The sequence below is a fragment of the Cuculus canorus genome, chromosome 18 (assembly GCF_017976375.1).
Source record: "Cuculus canorus isolate bCucCan1 chromosome 18, bCucCan1.pri, whole genome shotgun sequence".
Classification (NCBI taxonomy): Eukaryota; Metazoa; Chordata; class Aves; order Cuculiformes; family Cuculidae; genus Cuculus; species Cuculus canorus.
In genome coordinates this window covers 12,455,098-12,477,977 of record NC_071418.1, presented here as the reverse complement: position 1 = coordinate 12,477,977, position 22,880 = coordinate 12,455,098, and the positions used below count along the sequence as shown (strand labels likewise).

The window sequence follows — 22,880 nt, the reverse complement described above, 5'->3', positions numbered from 1 at the left end:
ACACTGGACATCTCAGGCTGCTCAGATCCCCATTACAAAACAGCTCCATCATGCAAGAGAAGGGATTTTTAGGAAACAACCTTGATGGACAGAAGAGCTGGGAGAAGAAGCCACCATGCAATGCTGATGTGGTCTTTTATAGCCCTGGTAATTCATTTGCTGGTAAAATCTCCACCCAAATGGTGCACAAAGCATCTCAGCTCCAGCTAAGAGTCCCTGTGGTAGGAATGAGGTTATGTACCAGGTACTGCTGTGTCTACCAGAAGAGTCAAAACCCCAGAGCCCTTTGCTCAGCATACTTGTGAACAGGGACCAACATTCACATCCTAACAGGCTCTTCCTAAGCCCCCAGCACACGGCTTCTGGAAAGTATTCCTAAAATAACTTTTAACAGCCCCCCCCCCAGGTTGCCAGGACCAGCAAATACGTAAAGGCTAAGGCACAAGAAGAGGAATGCAAATCCAAGGTGTGAAAATATTTGTTTCTTCCCTTTTCATCTCACAGATGTTGTATTTGAGGAGCACCAATTTCAGACAGCTTGTCCAGGCCAAGCTCTCTTGGTCTTTGGTCTTTCAAGGTCAAAGACTGGGGTTTGGGTTTAGCCCTTGGGGGCTGCAGGCAGGTTGGGTGCAGCCCTGCTCTGCCCAATGCTGGAGGGATGTCCCTCCCTATCCCATCCCATCCCATCCCATCCCATCCCATCCCACCCCATCCCATCCCACTCCCCCTGTGGGGCAGCGCACACAACAACTGGGCAAGGCAGGATCCCAGAGTCTCAGAGGCTTGCTAAGACTCACTCTTTGTCTCCAAACTGTCAATTCATTTTAGATTTAAGACAAACTCAGTGATCAACTTTGGCCTCCCTATGGACCTGAAGTCTGGCGAGACAAGCGCCGCCCTCTGCTCCACACAGAACCTCTCAATAAGCCATTTCCAAACCTCTTCCCAAACCTTTCCCTGCCTCTCCCACTGCTGCAGCCCTGGAGCTCGGCGTCCCTCTGCGGGAGCCGTGGGAAGGAGGGCATGTCCCGCACGGGGATGCGCTGGCCCACAGTCGCATGGAGGGAAGGGCTGGGAGGGGGACCTGGGGGTCAGCCAACAAGAAGAAGAAAAACAAACCAACCACACAGCGATTTACACAGCGGCATTTGCTCCTTCCTGCAGACCCACATTTTCACCACAGCTGCTCAGCAGAAGCCAGGGATTCTGAATTGCCTGAAGGGCTCCAGGACACTTCAGTGGCAGGCGGCTTCCTTTTCTAATTAATTCCCCTGCATCCACCCCACCCAAGGGCATTCGGAGCCCCATGAACCCAGGGATGCTGCATGGGCAACTGCTTCACCAACTCTGCCTTCGAGGTTTTGCTCAGGGACAGGTTGAGCAGGGCAGCAACAGTCTTCCAACCAGCACCACTTGAGACAGCAGAGACTTTTCATCCCTTCCTAGTTCTGCACAACCACCTTCCTGGTCCTTTGCATCGTGCTGCAGCCATGCAGGCGAATGGTATGCGTCCTCACTGCCACACACAGGGCAAATAAATGTATTTCTGTTCTAAACCAGCCACAGCATCTGTCCCTCCAACCCTGTAGCCCCAACACAGCATGTCCAGTCCACTCCTCCATCCCTGCCCCCTAGGAGTGCCGGAATGCAGCAATGCCAGGACCAGGGCTGGGCTCAATCCCCGGGAGCTTTGACCAGCCTCAGTGCATTGTCCAAGAGCATTGGGCACCACGGATGTACTACAGGACTGCACACACAGCTTTCAGTCAGCTGTAACCACTTTAGGGATTTAAATCAGCCACATCTGCCCCTCCTCCAGGTTTGCCAGCCAAAGCTTTCCTGAGGAAAAGCACCCTCTGGAAAATTCTGGGAAAACAAACAGGGTGTGCCTAGGCAAATCCCTAGCCCCAAGGGTTCTGCTGCTCAGGGTTTAGCAAGTTTATGCACCACCATGAAAGGTGAGCATCACCAATCTGCATTACTGACCTCACAGGCACAGAGTATCTTGCTGGGGATGGTACTTTCCCCATCCTGATCCTCGCTCCTGCAGAGCACCAAGGGCTCCCACCGCCAACATGAAACAGTGCAGGAAAAGAGAGTCAAGGAGGAAAGCTGGGGAGGAAGATGTTCCAACAACAGCACTCCAGTCATGGTAAACCCACCTGAGAGGGCACCCACATGCTCCACTTCTGTTCCCGGAGGTGGAACAACACCTCCCATAGTGACTCAGTCTCAGCACGGGTGTAAGAGGTCTAATTTTCCTTTATGCATTATGAGTAATTTTACGATTCTCAGTGAGGAGGAAGTCGGTGTGAGCGAGCTCAGACCAGCCCAAGGGGCTGCAGAGGAAGGTTCTGAACCATACCCAGCTTGGCCTGCCTGCAGCCCTGCAGCTCCCACCTCATTCCTTCACTGCAATGTGGGCTCCCAGCCACATGGCATACGTATTTTTTAGCCAAGCGATCACATTTGGAATAAAGTTACCTAAATCTCCATGCTCCAGCCAACAAACTGGGCCTTGGAAAAGCTTTCCACAAAGGGGCAGTAATTCCCAGTGAGATGAATTACACCTGAAGATGCGACACTCATCAGAGAGCTGCAGCGAGGACCACCTTGCTCCGCAGAACCATTGCCCTTCCCTCTGCACACGAATATTCTCATTTCTCTTCTCTCCTTGTGCGTCTCTGTCCTGCACAGACACACAGCCAGCTGCTATTCCCTGCCTGGCCAGGTAGATGGTGCTCAGCCAGCACGAAGTGGGAAATCATCTGCGCTGGAAGAATTAAATTGCCTCTGATTGAGCCAATAACTCAACGCAGTTTCCGCTGACAGATGCGGAAGGTCCTGCTCCCACCCCAAATGGGACCAACTCAGATCCTGATCGTCTATTTTAGACTTTCACCTTTCACTTCGGGCTGGAAGGCGGCAGATAAGCCCGTAGCAAACATTTCATCGAAACCAATGCTTTCCCAAATCTTATTTTCTGCTGGCAATTCACTCTGCTGACACTCCGTCCCCCACCTCTGACCAGCTCTCCCCACACATTTCCCACAAAACCCAAAACACAGCAAAGCCCAATGGAGCAGGAAACAATTTGCCCATTTTCCCCTCCCCTGCACAGCTGGGGGGTGGAGGTTCAGGGGGGCCCCTCGTCCTGGCGGATGCTGCCAGGCGCAGGCAGCGGGGGGGTACAGGCTCTCCATCACATCCCTGCAGGGTCACTCTCCTCTGCAGTGCCGGATGTAGGATGTCTAATATTTCTCCAGTTCTGTTTTAACACTCACACCATCTTGGGAGCAGGAAGCTGGAGCCATTTCCTGCAAAGCATTGCTCTGCCTTTCAAATATTTTCAGCCTCGGTGCAAGCTGTTTTAAAACCAAGCCTGGCAGCTGGAAGTGCGAAATCAGAGGAGGAGCTTGTTGAGGGAAAATTTAGTTTGCGAAACCTATCCAGTCCCTGTTGCCACAGAGCAGTAAAATAAATATTGCCGCAGGCAATAAAAGAGAAAAAATTAATTTTGCATGTCTAAAAATGAGAAGGAAAAGCAGAAATGCAAACCAATCTTCTTTGTGTCCCTTCCAAGGGATGGGGCACTGTTCCCCAGGAGAAAGCCACGGCCATGGCCCCCCCCTGTCTCTGCAGCCCATGATTTGAGGCTTTTCCCAGCTTTGCTCTTTCACTGGAGCCCAAATGATGGCTTTGGTTTGCTCCCTCTTCAAACGACCATCCCATAGATCATCTGTCCCACAAACAGGCTGAAATAACCCCAATGAGACCTTGCCTGCTCCTCCAGGCAGAGGAGAAACCAAATGTTCATTCTCTGAAGCTCTGCAGAGCAATTTCAGTCCATGCTGGGGCAGATGTGGAAAGCCCACAGATGCAGATCAGCGTTGCTCAGCCCCATCCCCACATCACCCTCTCAGCAAGGAGCAGTCACTGCTCAGCACTATCCTTCCTCCCCTTCCCTGAGTTCAGGCATGCAGAGGAAGGGTCTAGCTCTGTGCAGCATCCTGAGGATCCCCTTTTCCAGACAGGAGGACCCTGGCCAAGCTGCCCAGGGACATTTGGACAGAGCAGGACTGAGGCCTTTTGGATGGAGCCTGTGCCCAGCAGGAGCAGCCAGGAAGAGGAGGGAGGTAACACTCTCCTTTCTGTTTGCTCTGAAGTGAAGAACAGACACAGCCAACAGCACAAGCCCAGGGATCCCCTCTGCTACAGCAGTGGCTTTGTGGAAGAGATGCAGCACGAACCAGGGTGGAAGCCAGGGTCTCCTCTCGTTTCTTCCTACTCTGCTTTTCTCCTTCATAACCCATGTTCCTTACTGCTTTCCTCTCTAAGCAAGCAGAGATTTTAATAAGGATTTGGTTTTCCTGCATTGTCTGAGCTTCAGAGAGGTGCCCAGGTGTTGCTGGGTTGGGGACAGCAGGGAGGGGCCAGATGGTGATGGAGAGCCTTGGGGCAGAAGAGCAGGGTACACTGCTGCTGGTGACTCCAGGAGCAGCTCCAGCCCCAACAGGAGAAAAGGAAACTAATCCCCCAGGGTCCAAACACAGGTTCTGGGGAGACGCTGGATGATGGCAGCCAAGAGGTGAGGCAGAGGGATGGCAGCCCTGTCGCCTGCTGCTGTCCCTGCCTGCTTCAGCCCCTGTGTCACGCATGAGCACCAGTTATCCATCTCCTCCTAGCTCTTCTTCTGCAGGCGACATGCAGAGACATGTGGCCTTGCTACAGGGAGACAAAGCCATGCTCCAGGGCCCATGCAAAGGCTTCTCCAAGCTCCCACCCACATAGCTGTTCCTTTGCAAGATTTTTCTGCACAGGAACCGAAGCCACGAAGCAGAGAGGAAGCCCCAGAGCTCCTTTAGGGCCACACAGGAACCCTTCACCTCCCAACCTCAGGGCGTGTGTTTCTGGCTGTAAATAAACTTTTATTTACTACACAAAGTAGAGCAAGGAGGATGATTCCCTAGGGGATGGTGGGAGGAACATCAGCACCATGGCAGGATCTCAGATTTCATCTGACTCCAAAATGTGACTCCTGGAGAACTCAGTGAGAGAGACACAGGACATGACAACACCTCTCCTGTGGCCACATCCCACCCAAGTCCTGCTTGTCCCATCATTTCCAGTCTAAAAGGGAATCTCTCTAGGGCTTGGCTCTGACCAGCCACCCTACACTCGGAACTGCCAGGGTGGGAGAAAGTATGGCTGGAGCAAATTCAAATCCCACATCCCACAGAGCAACACACAACTGAGGTCCATTCTTTGCAGATGAACCGTGACGGATCTAACGCTGCCCTCCAGGGCCACCTGCATCTCCCCACACCCAGCACAGATGTGCTATATTATCAAGGTCTTCCCCACATTTCAGAATGCTGAACTACCTAAAGCTTGGGCACCATCCTCAACATTCAGCGGCATTCTCTTGTCTTCTCCAAGGGTGGTGTGACCCTAGGGAGGGCCTCAGCAGGCTGTGAACTCAGCCTCCAACTTCCATCTCCTTTATCTATGCGTTGGGCTGCAGGAGGAAGCGAGTTCAGCCAGAGTTTGTCTAAACAATTATGTTTTATCAGAAAAGCTGCTTAGATCTACTCATTCTTCCCAGGACAAATCTGGACAACTCCAAGGTAATCTCCATTCTCCTTCTGATCTGCACAAGATGGAAGCAGGGGAGGAGAACATGAGACACAGAGCATCCAAACACCACCAGTGCCTGATACACCTCCCTCAGTGTCAGCAGTCTCCATCACTCATAAATCAGGAGGTAGCATCCATCCCCACATCTGCTTCCCAAACATACAAAGCTTGCCTTCCAAAACAGTTTTTCCTCTCCAAACCACAAGTTTTTCACATTTAGGAGAAAGCAGACTGAAGAGCAGAGTAGACAAGAGAAAGTTTTGATACAGAAACCATTTGACATCCTCTCTCTCCTCCTGGACAGCTGAGGACCTCTCCATGTAGAGCCACTGCAGTAAGCTGGGCAGAACAGCTTCTCCCATCCTGAACAACCTCACTGCGCCTCTTGAGACCAGGACCAGCATCTTCCCTATCACCAGCTGAACCTCCAAGAAGAAAGGACTCAATGCAAGGACCAAATCCAAAGCATCTTCCACCAGACCCTTGTTACAAAAGAAGAAACTGGAGCAGATAGAGCAATTCACCCAGAACAATAAGCAAGTGAACAGCAAGGGAAGGGCAAGATCCCTGCCAGGCTCTTCAGCCATCCAACCTTTTCTCATCTTCTCAGTGTTCTTCTGCCTCTCGGTCCCTGAACTCATTTCCACTACAGATGGGAGTGAGTTGCCAGTGAATTCCCCAAGTACATCACACAGGCGATGGAGGACAGCAACCTCTACTCTGTAACAGCAGGAGCCTGTGCATTCACAGCTTCAGAGAGCAGGGATTCATCCTATAGTTTCACATACAAGAGATGCAGAGAAGGGTCAGAGGACACCATCGCTTTGGTGCATCAGTAGAAAGCAGCACAGCCTCCCAGACCAGAGCAAATTACAAGCAGAGTAAACAAAAAATCCCATCCAAAGTCATAACATGCAAAGGAAGCAAACACAGACAGGGTCTCCAGCCCAAGCTGGGAAGGGCAATACCCATGATGTCCTTCCAGATCTACCCGTCACATAAGAAATACACCCCAGGTGCTTTCATCCTGGAGTTGAAAGCAATGCCCTAAAATTTAAGGCTTATGAGCCTTACACAGTTGTAACTGAGAAAGCCCCTTTTCAAGAGCTTACGTATCATTAACTTTTATCACTGTCCTCTCCTCCCAGACACCATACCCTTTCGGATTCCCACCTAGTCTTCTCTCTTCTGAGATCTCCCCAAACTAAGCTTTTCTTTGAGAGAGGGAAGGAATGTCCATTCCTCTCCACGCACAGGAAGAAAGGAGGAGAGGGGAGAAGGCAGATCATAAAATGTTAAAGTACTATCGATAAGCATCAAAGACACTCTGACCCGTGTACTTAAGTAAATGATTGTCCACAGCAACCTGTTTGCAGAACAGCTTGACAGCAGGGGACCATGTCTGATGGGGAGCTGTGAAGCACTATTGATAACAAGGGATTAGTGGCTTGCACAGTTCTGTCCTGCTGCCACGTCCTTTTTCACTTCCATCTTTTTGACTCTGGAAATAATATACACAAATTGTCTCTCCCAAATGGAGACATCACCTGCTGAATCAGTTGTGTAGGCCCTCTTTACATCCAGCAGAATAAAATAAACCCTTTGAGGACACAATTCACACCAGACTAAAACAGACATCCAGATGAATATCTCAAGTGCAGACATCACATGAAATGGGGTAAATGCCACACAGTACACATGGATGAAGCCACATGCATGAGATCCATCAGGAGCATTCCCTGCACAGGTCTTGCATGAGCAAGACAGATAGAGGCTGAATTCAGAACGAGACAAAAGGAACTAGGTACTCAGCTCGCACTAGATGTTTTTGGATCCCTTGAAGACACTAGCCAGGGACAATGCTGGAAATGCTACATGGAAAGCCTTTGCACACCCATAATTCAGTCAGCATCCAGGGGCTGGCCAGACCACCCAACCCACACACCATGTGACACCATCTCTTGGGTTGAAAAGCTAAATATAAACCCAAGATTATGCTGATATTTGCTAGAGAACCAACAATCTTTGGACATCAAGGCTTTGAAAGATGCTTGTCTTCAGTCACTCTTCATTCCTGTTGTGCAAATTGCCTTTGCTATGCAAAAAACCAACCCATTGCTTCTACATAAAAGAAATTGCAGACGATAGACGTCAAGCAACCAGAAGGCCCCATGCTGCCACTCTCAATATGTCCAGTACTATCTTCATACCAAGATGAAACAAAACGATTTAGGAGCGTGAAATATTTATGCGTGCGACAGATATCCATGGAACTTCTACACTGCGACTCATTCAGAAGACCAACAAAATGAATGGCCCAAATTCAACTCATCCCAAGGAAAGCAGCCCTTTCCTCAAGTCCCTCCTTTAAGACCTGTAACAGATGCAAGAAAAATTGGGCCCAAAGAAGTCTGAGCACAGGCTGCAATCCAAGACCAGCTGCTTCTTCCATTTATAGCCACATTCACTTCAGCTTCATCACAGCATCTTGGACAATCCAAAAGTGTCTGTGTGCCTGTTTGTTTGCTGGAGGAGTAAAGAACACAACTGGCTTGCTGTCAAGTTATCTTTTTTTTGCACACAACAATGTTTGATCTTCTCAAAATAAAGTTAAAGTTATCTCTCTATAATCTCAATTCAGTTCCTCAAGTTCTCTTATACAGTTTATAGAGTTGGCACGATACCCAGCCTATGGTGTCCCTTCAACTACTGGCCAACAGAAACATCTGAGGCAGAGACAGAGGTCTAGAAATAGTTTAGAAGAAAACTGTTTCTTAACTACAGAAGGTTCATCACCATTGCCATCACTCTCCTCCCCCGGCAGACAGCAGAGAAGTCACAGTACGAGTGGCCAGGCCTTACCGCAGGAGATCAAAGCAAACTCTTTGTTTTATCTTGGTCAAGATAACGGATTTTATTTGCCTTATCAGCTTGTAGGATGATTAACTCAATTGTGAGAAAGCTTGAAGATGCCAAAGGAGTTGATGGGCGGGGAGCATGTTCCTCAGCATGACTGCCATGGGCTCCAGATGTGCAGATACCACAACTTAAACAGAGAAGCTCTTGGGTCTGGTTCATAGACGCCACCCTCAGCCAGGACTGCATCCCCCATTGCCTTCCAGCAACATGGGAAGGAACAAATCCAACGGCAGGCAGGAACGGACATCCACATTTCTCAGCACAGCAAAGGCCTCTCTCTGCTCAGGGGCTGCCTGGCAAACAGCAGCTACCCTGGTTTGCGTTCGAGGAGCAGAGCCAGGAGGGTCCTGCAGCTGTACAGGACTCACAGCCCAACACAACAGAGCCCACAAGCCTGCAGAGAGCAGACACTCCAGGTGCCATGCAGTTGGTCACCTTCTGCCTGGAAGAGGAACCTTTGACCTCTTTAGAGACACATTCAGCCTTAGCTGCTTCCCGCAAGGTTCAGGAAGCAATGACACTGATGCACAACCCAGTCCACAGACCAAACCCAGCAACGGAAGAGACTTGCCAGGTTGTGAAGCCCACCACCAGCAGGACTCTGCAGCTCAGCATCCATGCGTTCACCCTCTCCTGGTCTCAAATGACACGAGGAAGGGAAGGGAAGTGAGAACTGTAACATTTCCTATGGGAAACTATTCCTTCGCATAATGAATCTCCTCCACTAGGGAGATCACTGCTTTTCCTATGGGCCCTCAGGGAACTCCAACAGGGCAACTGAATTCTCCCTGTGATCACACCTGGGTCTGGCAGCCCCCCTGGAGAGTGGCAGCAGGCAAGCTCCCTGCCCAGGCTGCACCCTGTGTGCCTGGAGCACCCATGCAGGACCGTGACGGCATCTGTATAAACTGTGCCCACGCACACTCAAAGAATGACACACCTGAATGCCAATGAGACCAAAGCTGAACATGATGTAATGAGCTTGGGAACAGCTTGGGGGACAAAGATGCACAGCAGAAGTACCACCACTATCTACATCACCTGGCATCCTTCCTGACATTCTCAGTGCCCAAAATACATCCCAAAAGGAAGTGAGGTGCACTGGCTGCTCCCTGCATAGCGAGGGACAGAGTGCACTGGGGGAGGAGGGGGGAAAGCAGAAAGCGCCTGCTTCCCCCGCGTGGGCAGGAGGCCACGCATGTGGTGTCCCAGATCAGCCTCTCTATAACGGGATGCAATCATCTCCCCCTCACATGCTCCTGTTCCTTCGTTCCAAGTCACTGGCGCTGTAAGTCTCCATTTTTCCAGATTATCTCATTTTTGGCACCTGAGCTCACAAACCAGGACTCTGCATTTCTCACTCCGCCTCCCCATTTGGTATCTCGGGCTGTAGGCATTTTCCTGTTAAAAATAATAACAGCAGCAACAACAAAAAGACTACCCGTAATCTAGCCCAAATGTGTCAGCTGATTTTAAGGCAATGTTTCCCAAAGCTTTAATCTCTTTGTACAGTTCGATTGCTGTGCAGCCCAGGGAGCTGGAAATGATTATTCACTGCATCTCTACTCAGCCCTGGCCTCTTCATTGTAGGGAGTCTTAACAGTCATTCAAACTCCTCTAAACTCTAGCAAGGCAGCCCACTCCCGTGCTCAGCGTCACCCTTGCAGGACAGCATGGAAGAAAAACCACCCCGAGGCTTGAGTGGCTTTGCTTCTCCATCCCTGGGTGTCCATGGCATGACAGAGGCTTGAGGCTGGCTGGGGCTGCAGCCCACATCGAGGCTTCCGCAGCACAAAGCAACAGGTCACTGGTTTTTGGATACAGCCTTTGCAAGGAGCCCTGTGGATCTGAAAATTTCCTTTTCTTTCTCGTTTTCATTTTAGCTCAACTCCACAAAAGCCTCAAAAATAGCAAGTTCTAAAGAAAAGGCTTTCCATAAGCATCCTGGGCTGGAGAGAGTGAGAAAGTCGAATTGCTTCATTCCCCTGATGTCCTCCTGCTTGTCCTGCAGCAAAATACACAGGGACTCTGCTGCTTTTTAGGAGGTGCCTGGCACCCTCTGTGGCTGCCCCAAAGCGGGGCACCAGGCAGCAATGGGAGAAAGACTCCAAAAAGCTGGAAGCTCAGAGATGGTTCAGACCATTTTGCACATCACCGTGGATCAGTGCAGAGATGCACTTCATCCAGGCTGATGGATGGGACCTTGCAGAGGAAGGTCAAGTCCTTGCTTTAGGTCAAGGTCCCCATTATTCGTTATAACTGCCTTGATTTATCTAACCAAGCTCCTTAGCACCCTTGCAAAAAAGGACTATGAGGGAGGAGAACTGCAGCTCTACTGGGTGCCAAGATCAGGAAAATGGGGTGAGAGCAGGAGCAGGCAGCAGAGCCACAGTGGAGAGCGTGCCCTGCTGGCAGTGTGCTGTCCCCAGGGTCCCGGGCAACATGACCGCAGCAGCTTGTGCCAGAGACAAAAAAGGGATCATCAGATCAAACAGGCTTCTACTTCTCATCCAGTATTGCTTCTAATCCAACACTTCAGATCCCAGAACTGAGCCTTCACCACAAATACAAAGAGATTCAGATTTCAGGGGAGCAGATGAGGAGTATTAAACTGACGTGGCAAGCATTAACTTTTCTGGGACCAAAGATGCCTTTCCCTGTGACCTCGACCACCACTGAGTTGCAAGGCACAAGAGAAGAACCTGGCATTCAACCACACATGCACAGCTTCAGCAACAGGAGGCACCAGTGGAAGAGGATGTTCAGGCGGGAGTGTGCAGCAGAACTAGCCATAACTGGCTCGACACGGCTCTTCCCAAGCATTTGCCTGTCCCACATCCAGTTTGGGGAGCCCTCAAGATCTCTCCTCCACAAAGGGCCACCAGATGTCACCAGATGAAGTACTGCTACTTGAAGAACAACGATTCCCCTTCCTTCTCCTGGGCAGCCATGCTCAGCCTGCCATGGTGGAAAGGAGCCTGGTGGGGGGCTGCCCCCTTGCCCAGGGCCATGAGGGACATCCCAAGCAAAGCCACTGCTTCAGAGCGAGCCAGAGGTGAAGAAGAGCATCAGAGCAGGAGGTGATGAGGGCTGAGCAAGCCAGCATCCTGCCAGCTGCAGCACCAGAAAGAGTCACCAAAGCAGGACCCAGGCACCGCACTGGCCCTGCAAAGGGGCAGCCGGGACACAGCCACTGCCTCAGCCCCCTCCAGCCACGCTGGCTCTGCCACACGGTGCCACAAGGAGGAACCACGCTGGTGCAGAGACACTGCACACCCTGCTCAGACTTGCCCCACTGGCACAAGAACAGCCCTGGACACCAGCTCCAGCCTGGACCAGCACCCCAGGGCTGGGAGTGCACTGCTGCGCACAGAGGATGCTCAGGAGAGGCCATCACCACCCACAGGTGGTCATATGTGGAGATTAAGATTGGGTAAATTCTACACAATGAATACAGACAGACTCCTGTAGTCTCTGATGCTCTGAGTTCAGGAACAGCACTTCCCTTCACTTCTGTTTTATGTTTACTTTGAATTGCTTGTGCCTCTTTCTGCCCTTTGCACATTCACCCCTGACACCTACAGCACAACCCTGCTCAGATTTCTCAAGACAACTCTGACTATAGCAATCCAGTCATCCCACTGCATTTCCTTGTCCCAGCTGGGGAGCAGGAGCTGCCACGGGTACACAAAGTCCAGCTTTGCCCAGGAGGCAGTACCATGGTGCATCGCACCCGTGATATGCACCCATGTCCCATCTCCCCATCGCCAATGGCCCAACTCAACATCAAACTCACAGAAACACAGCCAACGCAGGGTTCCCTAGGGAATGCAGGAGAGCGTGAGAAGGATTCACAAAGTAAGAACAGAGATAGGGAGGAATATTTCTTGCTTTTCTGCCCCACAAAGCAACCTCCTGCCCTCCTCCCGCCTTGAGAACCCCAGCTCCAGAGCAGGCTCAGCCCACACTACCAGCTGCACTGCCTTCACGAAGCTCAGCACTATAATTACTCCTTTCCTTTGTGGTTTTCTCTGAACTACTGAGCTCTCAGCGATTGCCCTTCTCCTCTGACTGGCCTCTTCCTGCACAACACGCTCTCCTGCATACCTTCATCAGCAGGACAAGGGGTTAAGGGCAAGGCAGCTGGGCGCCAGCAGCTGGGGGAAGGCAAGTCCCAGCACAGGGATAAGGGCAGCTGGAGGCAGCTGCCTGTGTCCCCTGCTCAGCTGTTTCCCCTGCAGAGCCGCCAAGCAACAGGAGCAAGGGGCATCCAGCATCACAGAGCATCCCTCAGGCGCCCTAAACCCCAGGAGTAGTGAGAAGGAGCAGAACTTCATGCCACATGTTGCCTCTGTGGCAGGCACCAGGGAGCCAATGTTTCCACTTACGGGATTGTGGTGGGGCGAGAGCTGCAGTGGAGCTGGCAAGCTCGATAACGTGCGAGCATTGATAACATGCCCGCACCCATCACAGGGTTCCCTGCGGGCCTCTGCACAGCCTCCCCAACTCCTCCATGTGCTTACACCAGCAACAAGGAGAGATGCCATCCACCCACCCAGCATCCCAGGGTCGGTGTCACAGACCACAGGAAGGAGCACCCTGAAACGGGGTCCTGAGACAGAGCAGCCTGAAGCAACCTTCAACCCGAAAAGGTTGGAGATAACTGGGAAGGGGACACAAGATCTGGCAGCAGCTCTGGGCTGTATATCTGTAATGACATGGAGGGAGAATGAGCTGGAGCCATCCATAACCCTTCTATTTTGTCTCCTGGCTCTTCCTAGAGATATTTAGACTGAAAGCCCCTTTTGTACCATAACGAAAGGCTGGCTTGCTCTGCAAAGCAGACCCCAGACAGCTGGGCTCTTAGGCAAAACTCAACCCTAGCAGCTGTCCTGGGGTTCTGGAGTTCATTTTTCATGCAAAGCGCCCTCCCTCTCCTCAGGCAGCTGAGGGATTCAGCAGCTTAGATGGTCTTTTGCTCTTAAAGTGCCCAGCCATCCATGGTTCAGAGCTTGGGAAGAAGCTCAGAGCAGCCCAAACCAAGCAGGATGAGGCTGAGCACCCACCCACAGGAGACGATGGGCGTCCTGGGCACCACGCACACAGTGGCTGGGCTCACAGAGCCCATAACGGCTGGGTCTTGGAGCTCAGCCATGCCCAGCTGGAGCCGGACCAGCCTGCTGCCTGCTGGAGGCATTTGTCCATTCTTTAAGACCCAGCTCAGAAAGGCCACACCTAAGCCCTACACATGCACAGTAAGAGAAACCAGCTCAAGTCTTATGAGTTCCCCATCAGCTTCACCACTGACCCTTAATTTGATTGGAGACCATGCACACGCACGAAACGCCGGCCTCTCCAAGGGCCCCGTTACTGTTACTGCTCTGTGACCAAGGAGAAGAGATGGAGCAGGAGCAGGATATTACCCCACAGCAGGGCAAGACAAGGGCACGTGGTCCAGGCACAGACCTCCCAGACCCTGGCTTGGCCACCACACACCATCCCACAACACCTGCAGAGAGGCACAGAGTGGGGACCGGAGGCGGTGCCCTCTGACTGACCGCTGCTTCCCTTGCAGGAGAGAGCTCGTGGGTGATGGGGAACAGAAAAATTATTAACAGGCCAGAAGAGAGGAAAAAAAAAATCTCCCAAACTTTAGGGAGAATAAATGACAGCTGGTGAGGGAGGGGAGTTGGCTTTAATACAGCATTAATCAAAACCAAGATAGAGCTAATACAAGCCAGGGCTTCAGTTTAATAGTGGCTCTGGTCCATGATGTTATTAGATTTTGGCTCCAAGGCAAAATAATCCCTGACTCCTACTAATGAAGAGGTGGTTTCTGCCCCACAACCATAAGCAACAACACTAAACAACAAGCCATCACAACAATGTTCCACAACCACCGCCTCTCCAACATCTCAGAGGCTTTTCCAGATGCAGCACAGGCGGGAGGGTCCACACACAGGGCCCGAGCTGGCAGAATTGCTGGGTTTGGCATTTTCTTTTTTATTTCCTTATAGGCTTGATAGCATTTTTTATTCAAACTGACAGCTCTTTCAGCCAGGATAAACCCAAGAATAACAGCCATGTATTTAGACACATCCGAGCTCGGATCCAAGACCAGCCTCAATAGGCATCACCACCCGAGCTGAAAGAGCAGCACACAATGCTCAGCATCCCCGCAGGGGCTCTGAGCCCACAGCAAGGGACAAACACAGGTATGAGCCAGCGCCTCACCCACACAGCTGCCTACACTCACCTTCTTCTCTCTTTGGTGGGCTCTCCATCAGCATCGTCAGTGGCTTTGGCTCTGCCTGGGGAGGATGGGTGGCCAGGGGAGGCTCTGAACTCTCCACTGGCCGCACCGGCGGGGCTGGGATATCGGCAGTCTTCGCTACTTGAATTTCTACACGCTTGGTGGCCGCGTCAGGCACAGGAGCGTTGGCAGTCTCAGCTCTCCGCTGGGGCATCTCAGGGATCTTTGATGCTGGTGCCTCCACCCTGCGGAGACCCGGCTCCTGGGGCTTGCCGAGGGTGATCTCAGTCCTCCTTGGGGTGGGCTCGGGGGGTTTGTGCCCCACCACATCTGCCCGTTTGAGGCCAAACCTCGACAACCCTGAAGTGGAGTTCTCCACCTGCTTAGATGAGATGTCAATGGAGATTTCTGTTCTTCTGGACACAGGCTCTGGCAGTTTGGGTCCAGAGAGATCCACTCTCCTCAGAGAGGGCTTGGGTGATCTTTGGACTGTGGGCTCCGCATGTCGGACGGATGGCTCAGAATTTCTGGCACCGAGTTCCTGAAACTTCTGTGTGGAGCTGGACACAGTGGACCTGAGTAGGGGGTTTGGGGTCCGTCTTTGTGGGGTGGAGGAATTTGAAGATTGATCTACCTCCTCAACCTCAAAAGATCTCTTCAGAGCTGAAAAACAGGAAAAGGAGTTCAGAATTTAGTTACCATTCACCTTAGCAACTCAAGAGAGGCTTACAGACACTGCCTGAGGCTCATAACCCCATTCCTCCTCCTCCACCTGAGGGTTCATAACACCATTTAATGCAAGTGGAGACTGAGGAGGAGGCTCTGCCTTTCAGACAATTTCCAAACCCAGTGACAAAGCTGGAAGCAGAGCCAGAAAATTCAACCCAAGAGTACAAACGATCCCCACACTGCTCTCCATCCCACCCACACCTCACGCATGCTCGGAGGGGAGTGGAGGGCCCCTCACAGCACAGCAGAGTGGAGTATGGCACAGGACTCAGAGGCAGCCAACAGCCCAACTCCCAACACCTCCCCTTCTCTCTCGCATCCAAAGGATGTGCAGATAAACACAGGCTTCCCAATGAGCACTGCCAGCAAAATACAAGTTGGAAACAGGAAAATAATCCCAGGAGAGCACCAAATCCATAAAAATGCAGCAGCAAAACCAAGGGTAGCAGCCACACAAGCTCTTATCCTTAAAAACATCCCCAGAGATCATCTGAGCCGAAGACTGAAGTGCTTTCCAAACACTGACATGAAATCCCAATGCAAAGCAGAGGCCAACTGGGAGGCCTTAGGGACTTGCTAAAATCTAAGCATCATTGTCCCCATTTTACAAACAGGAAAGTCAGGAACTAAAGAGAGATGGATTCAACATCAGATTGGACGTTCTGATTCATATGTGGAGAGGCAGCGGAGTCCTAACTTCACCGAGCCCCAGCACCACACAGGATCTGCCCCCGTGCTCTCAGCCGTAGTAGAGAGAGCCTGCACCTGTGGGGTGATGCTCCCGTCCCAGCCACACTGTTGAGGGCCAGCAGCTGCCTGACCACGTCTTGGCTCACACCTGGACAGCCAGGTGACCCCCATGCAGCCCTTCCTACCCAACTCCAGCCAGATCGTGCGAAAGCAGCAAACACCCTTAAGCCCAGCAGATCCTCTGCTCCATGCAGGAGCCAGCCAGGTGGAAACGAAAGGATGAACTTCATGGAAAGGTGGGAAATGCAGGGAATCACTGCTGGATCCCATCCAAATGTCATGGGCTGCCCATACCCCTGTGCCTCCCAGCATCCAGCCAGATGTGGGGTTGGGGCAGGACGCAGCACAGCACAGGATCCCAGAAGAGCACCCCACGAGGCAAGGCTGAGCCAGTGTGGTGACAGCCTCGGTGTGACGAAAGCCATGCAGCTAACAACTGGCACAAGCATTAGGAATGAGTCCACCATGCTTTACATCAACAGGTAATATCAGTGAGATTTAGCCTTTAAAAACCTGGGCTCAAGATCACATAGGATGCCAGGAACAGGGCAGGAGAGACTGGAGCACAGCCTTGCCTCATCTTGGCATGTCCACATATCCCTGGGGTGGAGCTGGAGAAGAGCCACCACATGGGAAGCACCTCCTCTGCTCCACAGGACTGCTCCAATACGGACAGAGCCCAGAGACCCTCCATCCCTTGGACATATCCGTTCGCCAGTGAGGAGCCATCTGGCACAGCCGGGTCCATTCAGTGGGACCGAGGGGCCATCCACGTGGCAGCTGCTGCGGCTCTGCTCCGCCGACAGATTGCAAACACAGCTGCCGACGGCGATGGCCCCGTCCGTTAGCAGCAGCTCTGAGGGGTCCCAAAGGCGACGGTGAGGAAAGCTGGGCCTCACCCCATGGGCAAGCCACACACACAGGGGTTAAAGGGCTAGGATACACACTTTGTTTTCCCTTCTGGTGGGGTAATGCCCCAAACTGTTAAATATGGACACCAGGCTCCAAAACCAGCTAGAACAGGCACTCCAGAGGCTGGGACAAGGATCCTCCATCCTCAGGATGCTCAGTGTCAGTGAGGCAGCAAAAGCCCCTCTCGGGAGCCCCTCTGTGCTCAGGACAGATGGACACCCACCCACACGCCCCAGCTCCGGCTCAGATCCCAGCATGGGAATGATGGGTGCCTGCAACAGCCTCCCAGGGAGGGGGTTCCAGCCGGGATGGGCAGCAAGTGATGCGCAGGGAGGGACACACAGGACAACCCGCCCTCAGTACTAACCGGATGGAAATGGCACCGTGGCCATGTAATGGCTTCAAAGAGAGGAAAGCACCAACGCATGAAGTAAAACATCTACCACGTAAAACCCAGGGAGGGCCCCTTGAAGGCCACTTAGCAGTGACTGAAAGGCCTGTCCTCCATCTCAAAATACTCATGTTGAGGGAAGGAGGGAGGAAGGAAGCAAAGAGAAGTAAAGATCATTTTCCTCCAATTCACCTGCTTGTTTCTGAGTCCTGTGGAACCCTCCCAGCCACGCCACCACCCGCTTGCAGAGCAGAGACGCTCTCTGCAGCCCCCTCTGCCCTGCAGTCTGTGCTTGGCACATCTCCTGCAGTGCAGGTTTGCATCTAAATCTCAGTACCTCCAGAACATCTAATTAGACAAAGGTCTCAAACTCGAGAGCTTGTCTGATGTGTCCATAACTCTCATGTCTCCAAAACTGAGCTGGAGCCCAGACTTTTCTATCGTTTTCTTTCTCCGTCACACCTTAATGCAGAAAATAACATTTTAGCTATTTTTTTCTTCCAAATCCCAAGTTTAAAACAACGCATGAGTCAAGCCCAAGGGAGCTGAAGGGATGACCCAACACGAAGTCTTTCCCCAGCATCAAGCAAAGCCAGGTGGGCAAGAGCAGCAGAGGACACAGTCTGGCCACACCACCAGGTCCCTGACAGATGGGATGTCAATTTTGTCCATGTCAGACTTTTAAAACCCGCTCGTCACTGCTCCAGCCAGCCAGCTCAGCCTCATTTTATTCCCTGCAACAAAGCAGCCTAATAACATCATGATAGATGTGTCTGGAGGAAGAGTTTGAAAGTAAATGCTCTCAAGAAACCCAATAGCAAAGGAAACGCTGCCAAGCATCTTTCCTTAATGAACATCCCCCTGGAAATTTCTCAGTACCAAGTGGTTTGAGGATTTCTTTTTGACTCAACAACAAGCTTTGGATAGAAAAAGGCTTGCTGACCTCCAGGGTTCGTTGTGCAAACCATTTCCACCATGTCAGCTTCTTTTGAGTCCCCGGCCACTTACTACTGCCAAAAGAAATGGCATCAGTGACCAGGTGGTGGGTCACTCAATTGCAATGCTGGAGATGCTGCACTTGGCCCTTTCTTCTGGCCTCAAACTTCTCAAAGTGCCCCTAGCCCAAGGTAAACCTTCCCAATGCCACCAGCATGGTCTTTCTGGATCACAGCCATTCCCTGTCTTAATTGAAGGGCTGGACTGAATATAATACCCAAAAATGGCTTTTCTCCAGGTCTTTCTGGCTCGGCTGCAAAGAGGAGAAAAAGGTCAAAGCCCAGACACAAGGGGTTCAAAAAGCCTAAGGAAGAGCTATGGAACCATGCTTACAGCCACAGGAGACTGAAGCCACCCACGCAATGCCACCCATGCTGGCACTGTGGTCCTGAGGGGCAGTAGGGGGGTACCAAGGGGCTGGGCAAGGAACCATCACCCCAAGGGAGAGCTGGAAATAGCTCAGCACAGTTTCTGACAGCAAAAACATGAGGACTCCCCAGGTCCCACTGGCATTCCTTTCCCAACAGTGTCATTGACTTGCCTGGGGACAACCTGAGAGCTCTGCCACTTGTGGCTCTCTCTGGGATGGGATACCCATCTCGTGCCTCTGGTTGCACGGGGATTTCAGTACCCAGCTTGTCCTGCCAACACATTTGGTCACTGCCCTGAGTCCAGCACGCCTCGAGAAGGTCAAAGATCCCACACACAAGAAAGGAGAGGCACTGTGACCCACAAGGTTTGCATTTCCACCTCCAAAACAGAGACCCACTGCCTCAGGGATGCCACCTTCAGCGACGATGGCCCTCAGCGTGACTGAGCACGGCTGCAGTCCACCTGCTTAGCAACATCTCTGTCCTACTCCTTGCACAGAGGAGAGAAAAGGACCTCAGGAAGCAAAACAATTCTCAAAAAAAAAAAAAAAAAAAAAAAAAAAAAGAGAAAAAGCTTAAAAATAGCTTGTCCTGCGCAGAGCCAAGAAAGGAAAGTAAACAGCCTCTGCTCCAGATGACCCTCCTCCTGGCTTCCTGCAGGGAAGCTGCTGTTTTCATTACAGCACCAGCACTGTGGGGCCTCGCACCCCACTCCCACCTGAGCGGTGCTGGGGTCCCATACTGGTAGTCATGGCTAACACTCCAGGTCCTCGCAGGGCTCCAGATCCGACGTGTCCCTGCCCCAAGCAGAGTCTAGCACAGCCCACTAAGACATCTTCCAGGGGATTTTTGGCGGTAGCGGGGCTTCTCCCACCTCACCAGCAGTATCCGATCTGCTGGTTAGTGTTGGAGACAGCTGGCAGGGAACGAGGTGGAGGTGCTGAGCATCGCCCTTCCTTCTCTTCCTCTGGAGGTGCCTGTGCTGCAGGGAATGAGCAACTCCGTGCTGGCATCAACACGCATTTCCTCTTATCTGATTGTGCTCCAGCTCAATCCACTGTCACTGAAGGCAGTGGCCTTCCTCCACCAGCAGGAAAAGCTTGAAATCCCCTAAAATAAAATTTCCAAGCACTTCCTTTTGGATGCGACCTCTACCCCTGCCAGCCCCTGCCCATGACCATCATGCCTGGGCTGGGAACTGCTTGCTGCAGTGTCCCTTTGGGGACCAGACCTCTGCAAAGTTCTCAAGGTAGCAGCGTTCTGCATCACCAAGCTGTGGCCCCTCTTCACAGGGCCAGCCAGGCAAGATCAGCTTTAAAAAATACCATTATTAATCCTGGGAGATGAGGGAGGCACAGGTTTTCTGCAGCACATCAGATACAGGCAGCTCTGCCAACTGCATGCAACGGTGGCAGCTTCTGTAAACCCCCCAGCCTTGACGCAAACACAGTCCTTGCCACCCAGGTGCTTTGGGGCAAGGAATGCACGCCTTCATCCCTGACTCAGTTGCTCCTCAAGCAAGCACAGAGTCTGAAAAGTAGCAAAATATTTATGTGTCTTTCTATTTTGTGCTGCGGCGCTGAAGACGTCTGCTCAGCACGCTGCTGCGTCCTCCCGATCACCCCACGGCCACCAGGGAACATCTGCTCTTTCTTTCTTTCTTCCCTTTTTAAACAGAATATCCAAAGTAACAGTCAAGGGGATGCTTTATACAAGGAAATCTCTATGCACAGAGCTCAGGACACCAAAATAAACAGCCAGGGATGCTGGCTCCTCCAGCACCCCCCTCATAATTGGAGCCTCAGGCTCCGTTGAGGCTGCAGCACCCAACTGCTTCCCATTAAACATCCTCTGCCTCTCACGTGGCCTCTGTAACCTGGGGTTACATTTGCTTGCTTGCTTAAGCACTGAAAGATTTCCTTGGGTTTTTCAACACATCCGAGTCTGTTGGGACTCGGGCGGCCAGGAGCCCCGTTATTTCACACAATACAATGGTACCGTTTGAGAGTGCTGACTTTCTCTAAACTGCTACCAGATGGTCACCTCCTGTTCCCGGGGAGGAAAGAGGGGGAGGCTGCAGGTCTCGTCTTTCAAGGAGCCCTTGGAAACCTAACACAGCATTAACTGCTCAAGGCCCTTAGTTTCCCAGACCCCTGTCACCAGGCAGCGGGACACTCAGGGCAGTTTTCTGGCCCAACTTGAGTGGAAAGAGTGTGTTTGCCCATGTTACCAAGGAGCCACCTGGGTTTGGCTTCTCCAAACCAAACCCACCACCCATAATGCCATTGAATAGCTGCTGCCATCTGTAAGAGGTGGATGCGTCTTAGTGAACTAAAGACTTGGTTACAGGGACAAGTAGGATGTTCTTCATATATCTATAAGGTGTATATACACTGTATATTAAGCCTAAAGGTTCTGCAGCAGAAGGGGAAGGGAGCTGCACCTCTGCAGCAGTGCCAGAGCAGGATATCTCTATCCCATCCTCAAAAACAAGATGCTCCCAACTGCGCTGAGCCCCTCAGTGGAGTAAAAAACACAGGGCCGCTATGGGACATTCACTGGCAGTGCGGAGAGCAAGTGATGCTCCACACACGAGCAAGACTTCACAAGTACACTAACAGCTTCAAAACAGCCTGAGAAATTTGGATCCCCTCTTATACATCGAGAAATAAAAGCAAGAACCTTTGAAAGCACCTTTCCCAAAGCTACTGGTCATCTAACACAGGAGAGAAGTGGAGTTTGCTGGATCCCCTCCCTGTGCCCACGCTAGGATATTTCACAACTTTCTTTTACCACTAAAATGACCTTGTTGCAATATATACATATAAATAGACATATATAAAATGGCAATTGCTGTTGCAGCATGACTCTTGTTATATTTTGGGTCAGGTTATGAATGGTTTGAGCACAAATAAATCCCTTTTCTGACTTTACAAACAGCTTCAAAAGAAGCAACAATAGATTGCATGGTCTGACACCAACTGTGCATAGAAGATAATGCTTGCAACATGCTGTTGGTATGTAGTGCCTTCCTGAACTGCATAAATGGCACTGAGAGCTCAGTTAAGGTGGAAATTTGGGGATAAATGCAAGTTCAGGGCTCTGACATTAACCAAAGGTTTCCAAGCAGCATTTCACTCACATATAGTGAGTCACAAAAGAGCCCAAGACCAATGCAGCAAACCCCTCATTTACCAGAAATGAACATGCAAAAGCGAAGTCAGGACTAAGAAGAGACAAAAAATAAAATCCACACTCAGATTCATTCAAAATCCCAGCTTTCCAGTCTCTATAAAGCAGTTCTAGAAAGGTTTTAGCTTGAACTCTCCATTACACTTTGGTTTATATAACCAATAACCCTCAGCAAAATGCTTCCAGATCAGACCAGCATATTTGACATCTCTTATTTCATACTGGTACAGAACACTACATAAAATACAGCATTATCCAACCCAGCCAATTGCATTACTGCCTCTGCCACAGGCTCTCTGCAGCTTTCACCTCCAGTTTGTGCTCAACTATCCTTTCATAAGGGCAGGAGGAAGGAAAGAAAGAAATCTTCTCTGTGCCTCCCGGAGGACTGCAGATTTGGTTTGCTTCACTAATATTTCTAAAACTCCTTAAAAATTATTACCCAGAAGGCAAAAGCGCGATGCAGATGGTCTCGCAGGCCCCAGACTGCCCTGAGCTGCCAGCTTCAGTGCCGGTACCACATGCGGTAGGAAAGCCAGGAGCACCCAGACACCATCCCCATGACTCAGAGGTCCCAACACCCACAAAGGGGACTTCAAGGGTGACTCAGGTGAGCGACCAGCCTTGGTGGCGGGGACAGGGTGATTAAATCATGAAGTGATTAAGTCTTCACTTGAAAAGATGCTCTGGTGGGTGTTGTTTTGACATGCTGGTTAAGAAGCTACAGGAA

General features: G+C 51.4%; 1 protein-coding gene across 6 annotated transcripts in view; it reads right to left on the bottom strand.

The window, feature by feature from the left end:
* Positions 1–22,880, bottom strand: part of SEPTIN9 (septin 9) — a 141,964-nt gene that overhangs the window by 41,644 nt on the left and 77,440 nt on the right. For all 6 annotated transcript variants that reach the window (XM_054083274.1, XM_054083272.1, XM_054083275.1 and 3 more), the window contains one exon: positions 14,813–15,472. In XM_054083274.1, coding sequence (XP_053939249.1) covers positions 14,813–15,472 — 660 coding nt within the window. The remainder of the gene's footprint in view (positions 1–14,812; positions 15,473–22,880) is intronic.